This window comes from Ursus arctos, unplaced genomic scaffold (assembly GCF_023065955.2).
Source record: "Ursus arctos isolate Adak ecotype North America unplaced genomic scaffold, UrsArc2.0 scaffold_1, whole genome shotgun sequence".
In the NCBI taxonomy this organism is placed as follows: domain Eukaryota; kingdom Metazoa; phylum Chordata; class Mammalia; order Carnivora; family Ursidae; genus Ursus; species Ursus arctos.
The window spans coordinates 39650176-39667409 of NW_026622763.1; the positions used below are offsets into that span (position 1 = coordinate 39650176).

The 17234-nt window shown below is 36.3% G+C and overlaps 1 protein-coding gene across 2 annotated transcripts in view; it reads right to left on the reverse strand.

Moving 5' to 3' along the window:
* CCDC148 (coiled-coil domain containing 148) overlaps positions 1-17234 on the reverse strand; it is a 224724-nt gene that overhangs the window by 134202 nt on the left and 73288 nt on the right. For both annotated transcript variants that reach the window (XM_057317926.1, XM_044381556.3), the window contains 5 exons: positions 14779-14882; positions 9296-9378; positions 8938-9089; positions 7373-7468; positions 7116-7297 (listed from right to left, as the gene is read on the reverse strand). In XM_057317926.1, the coding sequence (XP_057173909.1) occupies positions 7116-7297; positions 7373-7468; positions 8938-9089; positions 9296-9378; positions 14779-14882 (617 nt within the window). The remainder of the gene's footprint in view (positions 1-7115; positions 7298-7372; positions 7469-8937; positions 9090-9295; positions 9379-14778; positions 14883-17234) is intronic.

Sequence of the window (17234 nt, forward strand, 5' to 3'; positions counted from 1 at the left end):
TGATTTTGAGCACTTCTCCCCTTACTAGCCACCCTGACATACAACCAGCCCAGACCAGAAATTTAGAACCTGAGACTGGACATCCCCAGGCACTGAAATTTTCCAAAAGTTCTGAGATTATATTCTCAGAAAAGAAGTCCACCTGGTAATTAAGGCCCCATGTTTTAACTTGTTGTAACTCCATCAAGTAAGCAAATATCAGTTACTCTGCTCCTTTCCCTCTCTTTCTTCTATCTTGTATTCATCAAGTAATATCCTCACATGTAAATATTTGCTTATTAAAAATATTTTAAAGAAAATTACATGAGGCCACTCACTGTTCTTGAGTGCTGGTTTCTGATGCTGTGTTTTATCTTGTTCATCTTTTTGCCAATTCTGTTGGCAAAACTTTCACATAAAGACAGTGACAGAGCTATGCTATGTAAAAAAGTATTGAAAAAGAGAGAAAAAGAGAATATGAACAAGACACTGGTGATATTCACACATGATTGTAAAATCCAATGAAATCCAAAAGAGGAACCAAACAATGGAAAGTCTGTCGGTCAACATATAAAGTGTTTCTACTTTTCTGGAGAGCAATATAACCATACTCTCAAAAGTGTTAGAATTTTTCAATCCCTTTGACTCAGCAATTCCACCTCTAGAAATTCGTGTTAAGGGAATCATCATGAGATTACTCAAAATATAGCAACAGAGTTGTTTGTTCCAAGGCTTTTAAACAAATACCAAAATGTGACCAGGAGATGGGTTGAATTTATCTGGTACAACCACATATCATAATACCATGTGTATAATAAAAAATATGTTGTAAAGCAATATTTAGTACAGTGACCTAAGATACAGGTTAGTAAACATTGATTGGAAAAATGAATAATATTGGATTTGATTCATAAACAGGAAGAACAATGACTATGTGTAGAGTATGTTTCCATTTTTATAAACAATATACATATAACTTAAATATATAAAATGTTACCAGAAAATATCTCTTGGTGTTGGGAACTTAAGACTAACTTTTACTTCCTTCTCTTTGCTTGTCTTGATTTTTTAAAAAATTTTCTGGAATAAATGTAATTATTTCTGTATTAAGAGAAAAAATACATATATAAGGAAACATATAAGACTACTAAAAAATAATAAGTAGAGTAAATGGAAATAATTTAGTTGAAAAAATAAGAAACTACAGGCCTTAGCAATATATACACCAGAGGGACAAAATTGTTATAATCATTGTGAATTTTAAATAGTATTCAGATTCTGATCTCATAAAATAATAGGATAATAAGTATGAATCAATATTTAAAATTTAATATGCCTATCAAACAATAAAGTAGAAATGACTCGTTATCACTCTATAGCTTTCGCTGCATATTGGCTTCAGATCTGACATAGCTAAATGGAGCATCAGACAATTATGTCTCATCTATATGATTAATTCATCCAAATGTTAGGAAATTAAAGCCACAATCTCATCTGAGTCTAAAACAAGCAATTAAACTTGTCTTCGTGTTACTAGTGAAATACAGCCTAAATAGAATCTAAATAGCTTCACACATATTGAATAAAGAAATAGGTTCAATTGCAGTCAGATTTAAAGAAAAAATATATTAGAGTAAAGACAACACCCTTTAAAGCCGTGCTGTTTAAGACAGTAGCCACAAGCCACATGTGGCTATTCAGGACTTAACATGTGGCTAGTCCCAAATAAAGTGTGCTGCAAGTGTAATATGGCAGACCAGATTTCAAAGACTTTATATGAAAAATGGAATGTAATGTATCTCATTAATAATTTTAAAATATTGACTATATGTTGAAATTCTACTGTTCTGAACTGTTGAGTTAAATGAAATATACTATTAAAATAAATTTCATCCTTTAAAAAATATTTTAACGTGGCTACTTAAAAACTTTAAATTCCAAATGTGGTTCGTATTTGTGGCTTGCATCGTACTTCTATTCAACGGCACTGACCTAGTAGTCAAGGCAATTTTACCAACACAACTGATACATGTAAATGCTCGAAGTAGTGTAGTATGAGGGAAAAGCTTTCAATTCAGATGAGCAGAAGAAACTCATTCCTGCTCAGCTATCTGCTAGCTCAGAAACTGGAGACATTCACTTTCCATTTAGCTGCTGTTTCTTCATCTGTAAAGTTGTTTTTTAAATGCGCTGTATTGAGAATTAAAATGGCATGTACCTGTCATGTCATACAATGGGTACTCATTAAATATCAATAGTATCCCCTTCACTCTTTAACTTGCATTTTTAGAAATCTGTGTTTTTGCTTTACAAATAGAAAAAAGCAGGTATGCCAAACTTATGTATAATTTTACCTCCTGGGGATAACTATTGTTATTCTTGTTTGGATAAACTTCCGGTCTTTTTTCTGTAGCTTTATAGATGCAGATGTAACACAGAGAGAAAAGGAAAAAAAAAAGAGAATCCACTATTTTGTGGCCTAATTTCTAATTGCATAGCAACTTATTGCAACTATTTATGTCATGAAAAATTGTTTAATATAATTATCAATGACTGTGGTATTCCATTACATGGCTGTATCATAATTAATGAAGGTAATCCTCTAATTGTTGGCTATTTCATCATTTTGAGGATTTTCCTATCACTAAAGAAAGGAAAAAAACAATATTGAATATCCTTGAAGCCAACTATTTATTTCACTTCTATGATTCTTTCCTTTAAGATTATTTCTAAACAATGATTACTCACATTTATAAAGATTTTGGATGACATAGTGCCAGACTGCCTTCCAAAAGAATTCATATATCATTCACGTATAAAAATGCTCATTTCTTTCATATTTTCAACCTTGGGTAATTTTTTTGTGTTTTACCATTCTATAGGTAAAAATCTGAGCATTTAAAAAATTTTGTATTGCTCTGACGAGTAGAGAGGTTTTCCTAAATTTCTTTATCATTTGTATTTGGAATTACTACTCAGAGTTCCATGGACTGCCACTCTGACATCTATTCACCTCTCAGTACCTGCACAGGTACTGTGCATCCCCGCCTGTTACTATAGCAGGTGAACAATCTGTTCCTCTACTCGTGTACCAAATCCCATCACTGGATTATTCTCATCAGCATCAAACATAGTAATTATTTCCCCCATTTTAAGCAAAACAAAAGACAAACCAACAACAAAGTCTGGCCCTACTTTCTTGCTCTCCTTTATATAGAACTTCTCAGAAAAGTTGTCTGTACTCATCATCTTCAATCCTCTTCTCCCATTCACTTAAATCCAACCCAATTAGCCATTTGTTCCCACTTCTTCAATGAAAATGGTTATCAATGACTCAACAGTTGTTTATCATCTAGAGCAAATCATCAATTATCAGTCACATTTTCTTTGACTTAGCAGCATTTATTCAGTGATCATCCCTCCTCCACTCACACTGCTGACCACTCCCTCTCCACTTGCCTTCCTGGACAGGTCACATCTCATAGACCTTTTCTCAGCATCCAGTGTTGGTTACCCCTCTCCTTGCTGATGCTTTAATGCCAACAGATGCTAGGGATCCATCTTTGATCTCTCCTTTGTCTCTTTACCCACTATGTCATTGATCACACCCGATTTCACGGCGATGACTCACAAATACGAAGCTCCAGCTCAGATCTCTCTCCTGGACTCCACAGTCATATAACTGACTGTCTTCACAAAACCTGTACTTGGCTATCCAACAGCACCTCAAACTCAGTATGTCCAAACCTGACCACTTGGACTTCCACACAGCCCAACCCTACTTTTGTTACAGTCTTCCCCATCTCAGTGGATGGTAACTCCATCTTTCCAGTTGCTCAACCCAAAACCTTTGGATTATTCTTTTGTTGCTCTTTTTTACACACCTTATGAACTCCGCCAGCAGATGTTGTTGGCTCTACCTTTAAAATATGTCCAAAAGCTGGCTATTTCATACCACCCCTACTTGCGATCCAGGCCACCATTATCGCCCACTTGGGTTACTTTAATAACCTCCTAAGCATTCAATCTTTTCTTGCCCTCTCTACCTCCATCTTAAACACAGCAACTCCCAAAGTAATTCTGCTAAAACATAAGTTAGGTCTTGTTACTCCACACTGCTCTCATACTTCTGCTTCCAATAGCTTCCCGTGTCACTCAGAGTAAAATCTAGTCACTGTAGCTTGGGGAAAGAGGTTACTGACTGGTACACACTCCTAACACCAGAGCCTACCTTTGGATCTGGGGATAGAGTCATTCCAACCCGAACCAGTGAGGGGCCACAAAATAGAAGGAATTAAAATAAATGTTGGGATTAACCATGGCATCCACTGCCTTTAGCCCAATGAAAATTTTATAATTTAAAAATGTCCCCCAGATATTTCAATCTTATGTCACAGTACTACACATCTGTTTAAAATAAGCATCCACTCACTGGTACAGATATGTACATACAGTACACAATCCATATGGATTCTCACAAGGCCTAACAACTAGACCCAAAACAGGATATGGTCATATCAAAACAGTGGCAGGTACTGGCAAATGCTAAGTCCCATGAATATGACAGCTAAACATATAATTCAACATGCGAATTAGAAGAGTACATTTGCAGGACTTACTGTCCACCAGCCACAGATTGCTGATGCCAACCACCTCTGTATTTATTCAAAATAGCCCATTTACTCTCTTTCTCCTCAAAGAGACTACTCCTAAAAACTCATTGAGTTTTAATGATGCTTCATCATTCATCACCAGCATATTTATAAAATCGTCTCTTCAGCTTGTGTTTGCATATAGTTTTTATTTGGTCAGGATACATGTGTATATTGCCTCCCCTAAACATTTTAAGCCTTCTAAAAGGCAAGGCCATATTCTAGTCTAGTCTGTCTGTTGAGCCCCCCTACCAAGGAGCTTAGCACAAACCACTACATGTTAAGGATTACCCAATAAATATTCATCAAGTAAAACATATCAGTAATTATGTAAAATTTATTTTGGATAATTATATGTGGCAAGCAGCCTCTTAATTTATGAGCCTATATTCCTCCAAAGCGGATTCCTACTGCTCCCATAACATGCCTTGCCACTCTCACCTTCATTGTTTTCACCTTTAATTCAACTCAACTGAACAATCATTTATTTGAAAGCTGCTATGTGCCAGGATGTGCTAGGTGCTAAGGACACAAATATTGCTAATAAGTTATTTTGTCTTCAAGGGGTTTACAGTCTAGTCATTTCATATCCCTTCTTAGAATGTCCTCCCTACCTCCTTTCTGCCTTATTCTAATCCTCTTCAATCTTTAAACTCCATAGTGAGTGAACTTTACTTACTCCACTGAGCTTTCCTAGGCTATTTTTCCTTCAGTATGCCTTCCCACTGCAGAAATCTCAGCATGTGATATATATGCATCTTATTCTCTACTTAAACTTCAGTAATGGCAATGGAACTGTGAATCTCAACTTTTTCTGAGTGGTACAGCATTGTACAAAGGAAGAGCAGAAACTGAGTTTACATGAAAAGGAAAGTAGGAAAATGGGCTGTGAAGGATAGGTCTTAGTGGAGAGGGTCCACTACAGGCTACAAAGGCAAACTCTTCCATGTCTAGGAGCTACTAACCTAGAAAGACCATAGGCTCAGCCAGATTTCCTAGGGGGACAAGATCCATCTGGGAGGAAGGTAATAGGGCAGTCAACATGCTTTACAAGGAAGGAGTCCAATTTACATTCTTCATAGCCACAAGCAGCTTGATTATAATGCAACCCCCAGAAAAACAAAAGAGCAAAAACAAAAAACCCTCTCCTTCTTACTTGATGAGCTCTAAAATCTCTTTAACAAGGTTGGGAGGGGAAGGGAGAGAGGATGTTTATTTTACAATTAGAGACTTCAACTAAGTGTATGGTTGAGTTAGCATTTCATTGTGACTGAGTTTCAATTACAGTAAATTAATTAATCAATCAGTACATATAAATGATATATTATTAATTTCCCCCCAGCTTTATTGCAAGGTGGGACGGAAAAAAGGAAGGCAGAGAGGAGGGGAGAAAAGGCGATCTTAGAAGACCAAAAAGTGTCTGCCTAGGAGGAACACATGACTATCCCCATAGAGATGTAAGAAAAAGCGTGGGTCAGGAAAGATGCAGACTTCACCTAGGATTGCCTCTCCAAGTATGTCAAGACAAGTAGAAGCTGTAACCAGAGTTGGATCAAGAAGCTACTAAAGCAAAGAACTCTACTTGGTAGGAATTTAAGGTTTTCCTTGTTGTTACTTATAATTTCATATAAAAAAGTTTCATTTATAGGCAATTCATTAAGAAATGTAAGAAATTTAGTAAAAGGCTTACTTTAATTTACTATAAATGTGTCCCTTCAATAGTTTTCCTTTTTTTTCAAAATATATATTCTTTGAAGAAAATTTTGAGGTCAATGTAATAGAATAAAAGGCATATTTTCCTATAAAGTGTTCCTCAGAAACTTTATGTACAAAACACACATGAGGTAAGCTAATGATCTAACCTACAGTGGCATTTCTGGCTTTGTTCATTAACTTAATTTTAGTACAGAATTTATACTACAGAAGATGGCCCAGCCAAAACTGAATTTTAAATCCCCTAATGTTGTATTTGTCATTCAGAAGAGGATTTGTCATCTCAGGATACATCCAAAATCTATCTAAAAAAAAATTCAACATGTTTTTAAAAATTTATAAAACATACTTTGTGTTTACTGTAGGACAAAATCACACTGGATTACAAGTAACATAATTCCATGGATACAGTTTCCATTGCAATCAATTATTATTAGTACTGATTCATAAATTTCCACTGAAGAAGAGCTTCACACCTTAAAATCAAAATTCATAGTTACTGAAAATTCATGCTTGAAAACTATTTCTTAATTATGCAGTAAAGAGCTTGGTGAGGGGGTATTTTCATCACATTTCTACCTTATAAAAATCTTTAAAGCCATTGTTCAGGAAAATTATTTTGGAGGAAAGAGAACCCTCATTCAACAAATAGTCATGTTCCAAACACATAGTAACTATGAAACCAATAAATCAGAAGTATAGCAACCCCTAATAAAAATAAAAATTTAGTGGCAAAAAATCTACATAATTCAAGTAGTTTTATCTTATCACCTGGATATGTCTTCTAACTGCAGATCGAAGTCTTGAAGTTTCTTTTGATATTTCTCTGTAAAGTTACAGAACTCATGAAGAATTGAAAATTTCAAATCAGGGTACGGGCATTCCAAAGCTTCTAATTCCACGGGCAGTTCATTAAGCAAGTTACTTCTTTCTTCTGTAGAATAATCTAGTATCTGAAAAAAACATATATGCTTTATCTAACATACATGACAAACTGATAAACAAACTACTACACGCATCACACTTACCTTCATACTCCAGTCTGAAAGATAATTTTCTATATTCTGTTGCTCCACACTAAGTCTTTCAAAGACAGCTTTCAATTGTTTCTTCACGAAGTCAACCTAGAGGATATAGATAAGAGACGGTCTCTTCGAGGACCTGCGGAAAAGGGTTCAACAGCTGCCATAGCCAGGCAGTGCTTATCAGAGGGGGCTTCCAGACACATATCTTAAAAATGGGACTAGGAAGTACAGTGGGGTCATAGCCACTCTGCACCCTCATTTGGATTTTGTTTGTGGTAAGACAGCTTACCAGATTATCTCTGGTTCAATCACTCCTTCCTCCCTTTGCATCCCTGCCTCCAATACCCAGCTGGGCATGGGATTTTTTTTCTTAAAGATTTTATTTATTAATTTATTTGTGGGGGCAGGGGGAGAGGAAGAGAGAGAGGGCACAAACAGGGGAGTGGCAGGCAGGGGGAGAAGCAGGCTTCCCGCTGAGCAAGGAGCCCGATGTGGGACTCGATTTCAGGACCCTGGGATCATGACCTGAGCCGAAGGCAGATGCTTAACCAACTGAGCCACCCAGGAGTCCCTGGGCATGGGATTTTTAATACTTTTTAAAAATATATATTATTTATGGAAGCAACACTACAGAATAACTGAAAAATAGTAAGGAAAATCACCTAAAAGCAGACGTCTAGTGCCACTGTGACTGTGGAGCTTACACTCTAGTCAGGGGAGATAGTCAACAAACTTATAAAAAAATAGACAAGGGGTACCTGGGTAGCTCAGTCAGTAAAGCATCTGTCTTTGGCTCAGGTCATGATCCCAGGGTCCTGGGATTGAGCCCTGCATGGGGCTCCCAAGTCTCCTTCTCCCTCTCCCTCTGCTCCTCCCTGCCTTGCTTGTGCTCTCTCTCTCAAATAAATAAAAATCTTAAAAAAAAAAATAGATAAGACAGTTATCAAGAGGACGTAAGTGACATAAAAACAGGATAACATAATAGAGAATGACTGTAGCTTCTCTCGTGTGGGTGATCAGGACAGGCCTCTCAGGGGAGAGGACATTTAAGCTAAGAAGTAAGTGACAAAAAGTGCCATCAGTGGGATGGAAAAAACAGGTGATGCAAAGGCCTTGAGATGAGAACTCTGGCACCTCTGAGGAATAGATGGGAGGCCAGCCCCAGTGTGATAAGGTCTCGGAGAAAGGAGGAGTGTCAGACAGGAGATGAGGTTTAAGAAGAGAGACGGCAGGATGTATAGGGAGGAATTACAGTCCAGCAGAAACTTTGAGGGGATCTACCAGTGGGATGACTTGATCTCCCTGCACTGAAGGTAGAATCCCAAAACGCGCTGTGAAGAGTGGCAAGAATGAGCGCAGGGAGACTAGTCATGAGGCCACTGTGACTTTTCAGGAGAGAAATAGGCATGCTTGGACAGATTCAGGGATATGTTTAAGATACTGAAGAGACAGAATTTGCTATACCTTCTATTTAAATACAAGGCACATATTTGTTTCTTATATCAAACTGTTCTAGTTGGAACAAAAATGAAATATTATATTATTAGAAGTAAAGGTAATATACTGACCTCTTCCAGTACTTTCACTGAGTTAAGCTCAAAATGTGAGTATGAATGCTGTGAAATGTGATGCTGTCTGTATTTTAGATCTGCTCTCAACTGCTGAATAGGATTTATCACATTTTTAAGATATGAGCTCCATTGTTCTGATAACTCTTGTTCTATGGAGAAACAAAATTACATCCAGGTTACACATTATTATTTAAAATTTCTTCAAGAACAGGTCGTTAGAGGGCAGATTTAGCTTTGGATGCCTTCAGAAAAAAACAAGCAGTTAATAGTAAGAGAACATAAAGTGAGTGGCCCACTTTCATCTTCAAAATGGAACTCCCCTTTAAATATAGGATCAAAAAGGAAAACAACTCACCAAAATTTGTAAGGTCAGAAAGACATTCCTTTCCAATGTTCTCTTCACTGAGAAAGGATTTTATTTCAGATTCCATTTTACATCTGAAATAGACATTATCTCCATCAGTTTTTTTAAATAATCATAAGCATATATAGATTTAAAAAACATCTAGTAGTAGAAATTTAATCTAATGTGGTCCCATTCACCTGTTCATTCAGACCATACACTAAATTCCTAACCTGGATTGGACACTTGCCAGACACTGAGATAGAAAGAGGCATAAGTGAACACTCCAGGCAGAAGTAACACCATGAGCAAAGGCAAGCACATGGCACATCCTAGCACTGCTTCGTGTGGAAAGAGCTTAGGGCAGTAGGAAGCCACTGAGGAATATTAAGCTGACCTCAACTGCCAAGCAGATCCGTGTTTCAGAAAGAGTCCCAAATGGAGGATGGGCTGGAAGGAGGGGTAGTCAATAAAAACAGAAAATGAAGAGGGAGGGGATCAGGTAAACCTGTACCAACAAAGAGGTTATTTCAAAAGTTAAGAGATGATGAAGTCCTGAAATAGGGAAATGGGAGTACAAGTATGTTTTATTTTTATACACTAATAAAAGAAATACATCTTAATGACTTTTTATCATAGTATTTAACTATGGTCATTTTTAGAATAAAACCATAACCAGCTCTAAATGGACATCCAAAAACATTGTAGTGTATCCCTTGCTTATGGCAGATTTAATGAAATCATAGAAAAGAGTTTTGATTTATCATGCTTGCTAGAATATATTAGAAATGATATAAGATAAGAAAATAGCATCAATTACTTTAATACAATGATTATTTTTATTTTTGCATATAAGTTTCTAGTCCTTGTCTACATGCATATATATTTTAAAAAACTATAATTATGGCATATTTACCATTTTATATTGGGATTTTTCAATAACATTTTAAGATATTTCTAAATAATTCTCACAATTACCATTTATTTTAATGGCCGCCCAGTATTCTATTTTATATATGTGCCACCATTTTCTAAGCCAACTCACTTACGTGGGACAGAGGTTTTATTTGTATCTAAAAAGAAGGGGTTCTATTGTAGATAGATGATACTTCACTGTCTACTTTTTTAATATGTAGTTTTTGCCAGAAATATTTTTGCCAGAAATATATTTGAAACCATTACATGAAGGATGGGTGCATAATTGTGGAATTAAAACCAGAAATTATTTCATGGTGTATTTGTTTAAAGAAAAACGTAGCACTTATCAACCATCTAACTCAGCTCCCTTTAATTTTCAGCACCCAGACAACCATAGTAAAACATACAAGCCAACAGAACTGGCTTTGTTCATACAGGAGATCAACCTGCTACTTGCATGTAATCTAGTAAGTTCCATCTTGGTTTCCTTGATTAACAACATAACCCATCTGCCAAGACCAGGCCTTTTCTCTGATTGCCCTGATTGCCCAACAAAATCCAAAAGAATTTTTTTATGCCCTCAAGAACTATGAGACTCTGAACCTAGCTTGTGAATATAGGCTAACATTTCCCGAATTGTTCTATAAAACAATAATGTTTATGAGATGCTGGGGTTGGGGGGAATGGGAAATAGTAAACTAAACAAAATCAGATATGTTTCTATAGTACAGGATTTCTCAAAAACTTGATTATGCTAAAGTACATTGAGTTTATCCAAAAAGGGTAGGAAATATATTTTCTAATTTATAGGAACATGAAATTCATTATTTGCAATGGAGTATCTTGAAGAATATTTCTGTTTTGTAGAATATGATTTGGGAAATACAAAAATTGTTGTTGGGGGGGCTCCTGGATGGCTCAGTCGATTAAGCGTCTGACTCGTTAGACTCAGGTCATAATCTCGGGGTTGTGGGATCAAGCTTTGCACAGGGCTCTATGCTCAGTGTGGAGTCTGCTTAAGACTCTTTCCCCCTCTACCTCTGGCCCTCCCCCACCCCACTAAAATAAATAAATAAATAAATAAATAAATAAATAAGTAAGTAAGTAAGTAAGTAAATAAATAAATCTTTCAAAAAAACATTCTGGTAGATTCAAGAGCATTAACAATGGTAACTCTGGAGAAGAGAACCCTGCCCTGTTCATCACTGACATGCTAGACCAGGTCTCGGTGTTCTCCAAGTTGGAACTCTGCAGCACATACGTCTTCCCCATCTGAAGAGTGAACAAATGTAAGGCAGCTTTCCGTGCCCAAATCTGCCAATTTAAGTACCTCCTAATGCTATTTGGCCTACCCCTGTTACCAATGAATTTGATGGTACCACAAAAAAGTCTCCTGAGTTTTTGTGTGACCATCTGCCTAGATGCTATGTTAATCTACTTCCTAGGTCTGCCTAGTTGGAATGCAACCACCTGCAAGGTAAACCAGCCTGGTGATGGGTGTTACTGAACTCTCAGGTGTCTACTGCCATACAAGTCCTCATCCTTCCAGGATGGTGCTAAAGTTCTAGGTGTAGAATCAGTCTCCTCAGAACAGCAAACATCACCAGAGCTTCCTGAGATTTCTAGAGTAACCACTTAGTTACCGATTTGGGTAGAACAAACAAAACATGGGGTACAAGAATGGTAGAGGCAGAAGCCATAAGCAAACAGTAAGCAAAAGGACATGGGTCATGAAAGGTAGAGCAAGAGAGTATGTTAAAGTTCCATTAATGGAACTAACAGCCAGGAGACCTGCAGAAAATTGGGGTACCAGAGCAGGCTGAAGGTCAAAGCTCTGTCCCTCCCACAGGGAAGGAACTCAGCAGGTCAGACAGCTTGGTTCCTTATACTCAGCTATTTGATCCACTTCTCACTTGAGTCTGTCCCAAGTGAGCATACCACAGAGGCAGAGAAGGGAGTCTCACAACCGATGGCTGGGGAAGTCACTCAGGAGCTGGGCCTAGAGATTTCTCTGAGGCTCTGAATTACACAGTATGAATACTTGTGTCAATTTTATCTTTAAAGATGCATTTATAGACATTTAATTGTTGGTAAAATCCCATGATTTCCTCTGTAAAAAGGAGATAATTTTGAAATAATGTTTTAAAACTAAAATTGTAAAAAATAAAATAAAATAAAACTAAAACTGTGAGCAAGAGACTGTATGTATTTCTAAGATATTTGGTTAGAAAACATTCCTTTAGGAATTATCATACAAGTAGTAAAGTGTACAGATAAACCTTCCAAATTTTATGATTCAACAATTCTGATTAAAATAAAGTTGTAATTCTTTACCACATGGTCAGTATAAATAACTCCCTCCTTAACCTCTAAACCAGTCACTCTAAAACAAGGGAGCAAGTGCCTCTGAGAGAGTATATCAAGGTCTCCAAGAGGTATAGTTTGAGAAAGTATATTAAATGCTAAATGTAATTTTATAAGTTTAAATACGAAATTTTATAAATTTAAATATTATATGTTTTAAATATTATATTTAAATATCATATATTTGGAAATTTTATGTGTTTAGTTTTCTTAGGACGGATTTCAAAAAATTAAAGTTTGGCAAAAAAAATTTTTTTTCTAGCAAGATTAGACCAGTTAGAACCCCAGGTGATATAACTGGAACCCTGTGGAGGAAATAAGCTTCTGAACTCCAAGTTCATGGAGCACAGGAGTTAAAGGCAAGTGCTCCAATGCCATCTTCACATAAACTAGCTGACTTACCTTCCGTGAATAACTTTGATCCTCTGAAACTCAAGACTGTCATCTGTAAAGTGGGGATAGCAATGATACCTACTCTGCAGGGTTGTCATAAAGACTTAATGAAATAAAGCATATAAATTATTTACCATATTACCTGGCACATACTAAATAACCCAACAAAAGTTCAATGTCATTGTAGTCCCCTACCTTCTGTGGGCCTGAGATTCTCAAATAGACTCTCTTATGGTGAGGCATAAAAATATTTTACTTTTAATCTTTTATTAAAACAGAGTATAGGTTTTTAAAGGTTAGAGCTCGCGCTCCTGATTTCCTGGTGGTCCCTAAATTCTCCACAAATCCAGCCACTTCTCTAACTTTCCTCCTTTCACTATTAGTTTTTAATTTCACTGAAAACATATTGAAATTAGTCTTTCTAGAATAACACAGAAAATTATCTTAGAATTCTTCTTTTTGTCCAATTTTCAGCACTTACAAGTTTCAAGACATTAAGGCTACTACTTGAATGCTCCTCCCTTCCATTGCCTTTGTGTCATTCCAGGTCAACCAAAAGAACTATTTTCTATAATGATATGTATATGCCTTTTCTCTCTAGCTCTAGAACAGCTAATGCACACATTTAGAAGCATGTGGAACAGCCAAGATAAAAACTTCCACCAGTGTCTTCCTTTACCTTTGAGCTTTCATCAGTTAGCACCATAACAAAAACTTCCTAGTGGCTTTCCTTTCTACCAAGTTATACAAATTTTGAAAAAAAAAAAATGGTCTAATGGGCTCAAACATTCTCTCCATAAAAGGTGACTTTCTGAGAGATATAATGGGTCTGATTTGTTTTTGTGTTGGCAGCATGGTGATGGAGTCTATATAATTATGTTTTTCTATGTTTTAAGTTTTACAATGATGTAAAACCATTTCCAATCATGAGCCTTCTAGTCCACAGTTAGGAATCTCTTGCCAGAATAAGAAACTCCTACCAATTTGAAAAGTACCTACAAAAGTACCTATCAAAAGTAAAGTTAATGACCTTTGGAAATTTGACTTAGGATAAGACCACAAAATGATCTATTTTAATATAAAATATATGATTAAAAATACACATTTTTTAAAGCATACTTTATAAATACCACCATCATTAAAACTAGTATATATGCTTCAAATGGAGGGGAAACACATCTGCCTTCTCTTTTTGCCCTGACCTTTGAAAGAAATGTATTTTTCAAAGATTACAATTAAAAACAAGGATAGGATCGTTACTTTGTTGCTTTATCTTGAAACAAGTGCTGGAAATAACAATAGAAATCAAAAATGCAAATTGACTAAGTTAGTCATGATGCAGCTACATCTAGAAATCAGTGAACTTGAACCCCTTAGTTCATTCGTTCATTCATTTATTGAAAGCTTTTCTATATCTCCTCATATGAACCCTGCAATGAAAAGATAAAACTGTTAGGATATTTGCCCCTGTTTGCCACTTCACAGGGAAGACAAACTTGTAAACAAGATATTATAATTCAATGTGCTAAGGGTATATATAGAAATAATTACGAGTATGAGAGGGAGTGTAGAAGAGTAAATCACCAGCAGATATAGAAGATTATCTTTTTTTTCCTAAGGAACGCAAAAGCCATATTAGCGTATTCGCTGGATTTCAAATTAAATTGAGGAAATGAAGGAATTTTAATTTGAGTCACAAACCATAACTTTAATGCTTTTTAATAGTTTAATTAACATGGAAAGTTATAGAACATCTAACTAAGTAAGGGCAACTCTTAGCAAGTCTCACATGTTCCTGTAAAGATTTCCTCCGTTCTTACCTGATGTCAGCTAGCCGTTGGTGTTCCTGCCACCACACTTGCTTGTGTTGTTTTATTAGTGTTTGTTCCTTAGAGATCTTTGAAGTCTGCACTGCTTTCCTGATCTAGATTTAGAAGAACAAAAAAGGAGCAATTCCAATGTTTTCTAAGTGTGTTGTCCACAATGAAATTGTTTAATCTGTAATTTCTAAGTTAAATATTTATCCTTTTTCAACCCTATTAGTGTGACTTCTAACACAAATTCCACCTTAACATACGTAATTCATTAAACAAAAAGCAGAAGGTGAAAGAGAAAATGGTTTGGAATACTGTCCAAATTAAGAATTGTCTTTAAAGTATTTATGGAAAAAAAGGCGATGTCATTCTATTTTCCTTACAGAAAATAAAAAAACACCTTAATTCACACAGTCACAGAAAATTTTTCAAGAGCTTTCCATTCCACGTATTCTCTCATCTTTTTGATACATCTTCCCTGCCAGGCATTATGGGCATCATTATTCCCATTTGACATATGAGGACACTGAAATTCAGAGAGGTTAAAAAAAACTGGTCATGATCATAAAGCTCATAAACATCAGAAACACATAGAACCCTGGTGTTCAGATTGGCTTTTATATGATCCTTCAGCAGAAGATGGGGAAAAGTTAATTGGACAAGTTGTTAGCAAGCCTGGCTTTAGTTTCAGCTTCAGCACCTACTAGAAATATGACCTTGAACATGCAATTTTAATCTTTCAACTCCATGACTTCATAAATAAAGTTTAAAAAAATTTAGCCAAACATTTTAAAAATTTAGGCAAACATTTATTTGAAGGAATTTAACAAAGAAATTGTGAAAAATCATGTGACATTGGAGACCACATTTTAAATTAAATTTAAATTTTCCCCAAATTTTATGGCTTTTTAAAAATGTAGTCCATAATTAGTGCTTTGGGGTTTGTTGACAAGTTGTATCAGGCCTGGATCTGTTTGCCTTAATATCCGTTCTTGGCCATCTCCCTGATCTGCTCCATGTCACAGAGCAGCCTGTTTCCCAGACAACCCTACTAGTGCAGGATTCCAGCTGGTTTCAGCCAAAGGGAGACACTGGTTTAGGAGACTGGAGGGAGGGAGGAAAGGAGAAGCCCCAGGATTACTCTGCCTGCCTTTTCTACTCTCAGAGTGGTCTCCAGAAGCATCTCTATCTTCTCCATTGCTCTAACTTTTCTTGACAGTTCTATGGTTCCAACAATTTCTGGGTAAACTCAGCCCACAGGAGGTGGTACAGCCTTGCTTTTTCTAATGTCCTTTTGACCCACGCAAGGCAGTGACTTCTGCTGTTGTCAACCTCTGTATTGCTTTATGGTCCCTTGTTTGGCTTCTCAGCTCTACACCTGTGTAACCATTTCCTGCATTAAAGACCCCTCTACTCTAAATCCTCAATGTCTGTTTCCTGGTTAGACTGATACTCATGTGTTTGCTGAATTCACAAACTCCATATTAGTACTTCTAAACATCTACAAAAGTGCTACTCTCAAATCAGAAATTTGATGAAATATGCATATTTTTGTTTTCTGTACTACTTGAATACTTAGTACCCTAGAAGCTTTAACAGATCAATGCTGAAGATATAAAAACTTCAGAAGACAAGTCCTAAAAAGACTCTTTATAATGCATGCTATTTCTAGCTGTCATTGACTGATTGCTTTAACCTTGAGTTTATCTTTCCACTGTTCTGGTTACTGATTCAAAATTAGGGGTATAAGAAAACAAAAACATGGAGTCAAAGTCAAATCTTTTCCTCAGGAGGTCTTAAGAGTGCTACAATTATGAAAAGTACATTTAAATAAGAACAGGAGGGGCGCCTGGATGGCTCAGTCAGTTAAGCATCTGCCTTCAGCTGAGGTCATGATCCCAAGGTGCTGGGATCAGCCCCCCTAAGGCTCCGGCCTTAGCAGGGAGTCTGTTGCTCCCTCCGTCTCTCTCCCTGGCTTGTGAGCTCTCTCTCTCTCTCTCTCTCGTTCACTCTCTATCTCTCAAATAAATAAATCTTTTAAAAAAGTAAATAAGTAAGAACTGGACCCTACAGGAAAAGTCAGCAATCCTTTTTCTACCTACTGAAAACCTAAAAGTCCATAGTGTTTCTAAAATCTGACACTCTAGCGTTTGCTTTAAGATGCCTGAAACCCATTCCAACTACTTGCCACCTACAGCCTTTAAAGTTTGTTGCAGCAGACACAACTTTTAAAATTAAATTTCTTTGACATATTTGGTCCATGTTGTATAAAAAAACTAAAACACATTGGTGAAAGACGTAGACACATTTTTATAGCTTAAAAAAAAATCAATGTTGTTGCCTTTCAGCCCAGGGTGAGACCAATTAAGTAGACTATAAAAGTGAAAATAAAGCTACTATTTTTCACTAGACACTTCCAATATTTTAAAGAACATCCTGATTTTTTGTAAGTTTACTCACTG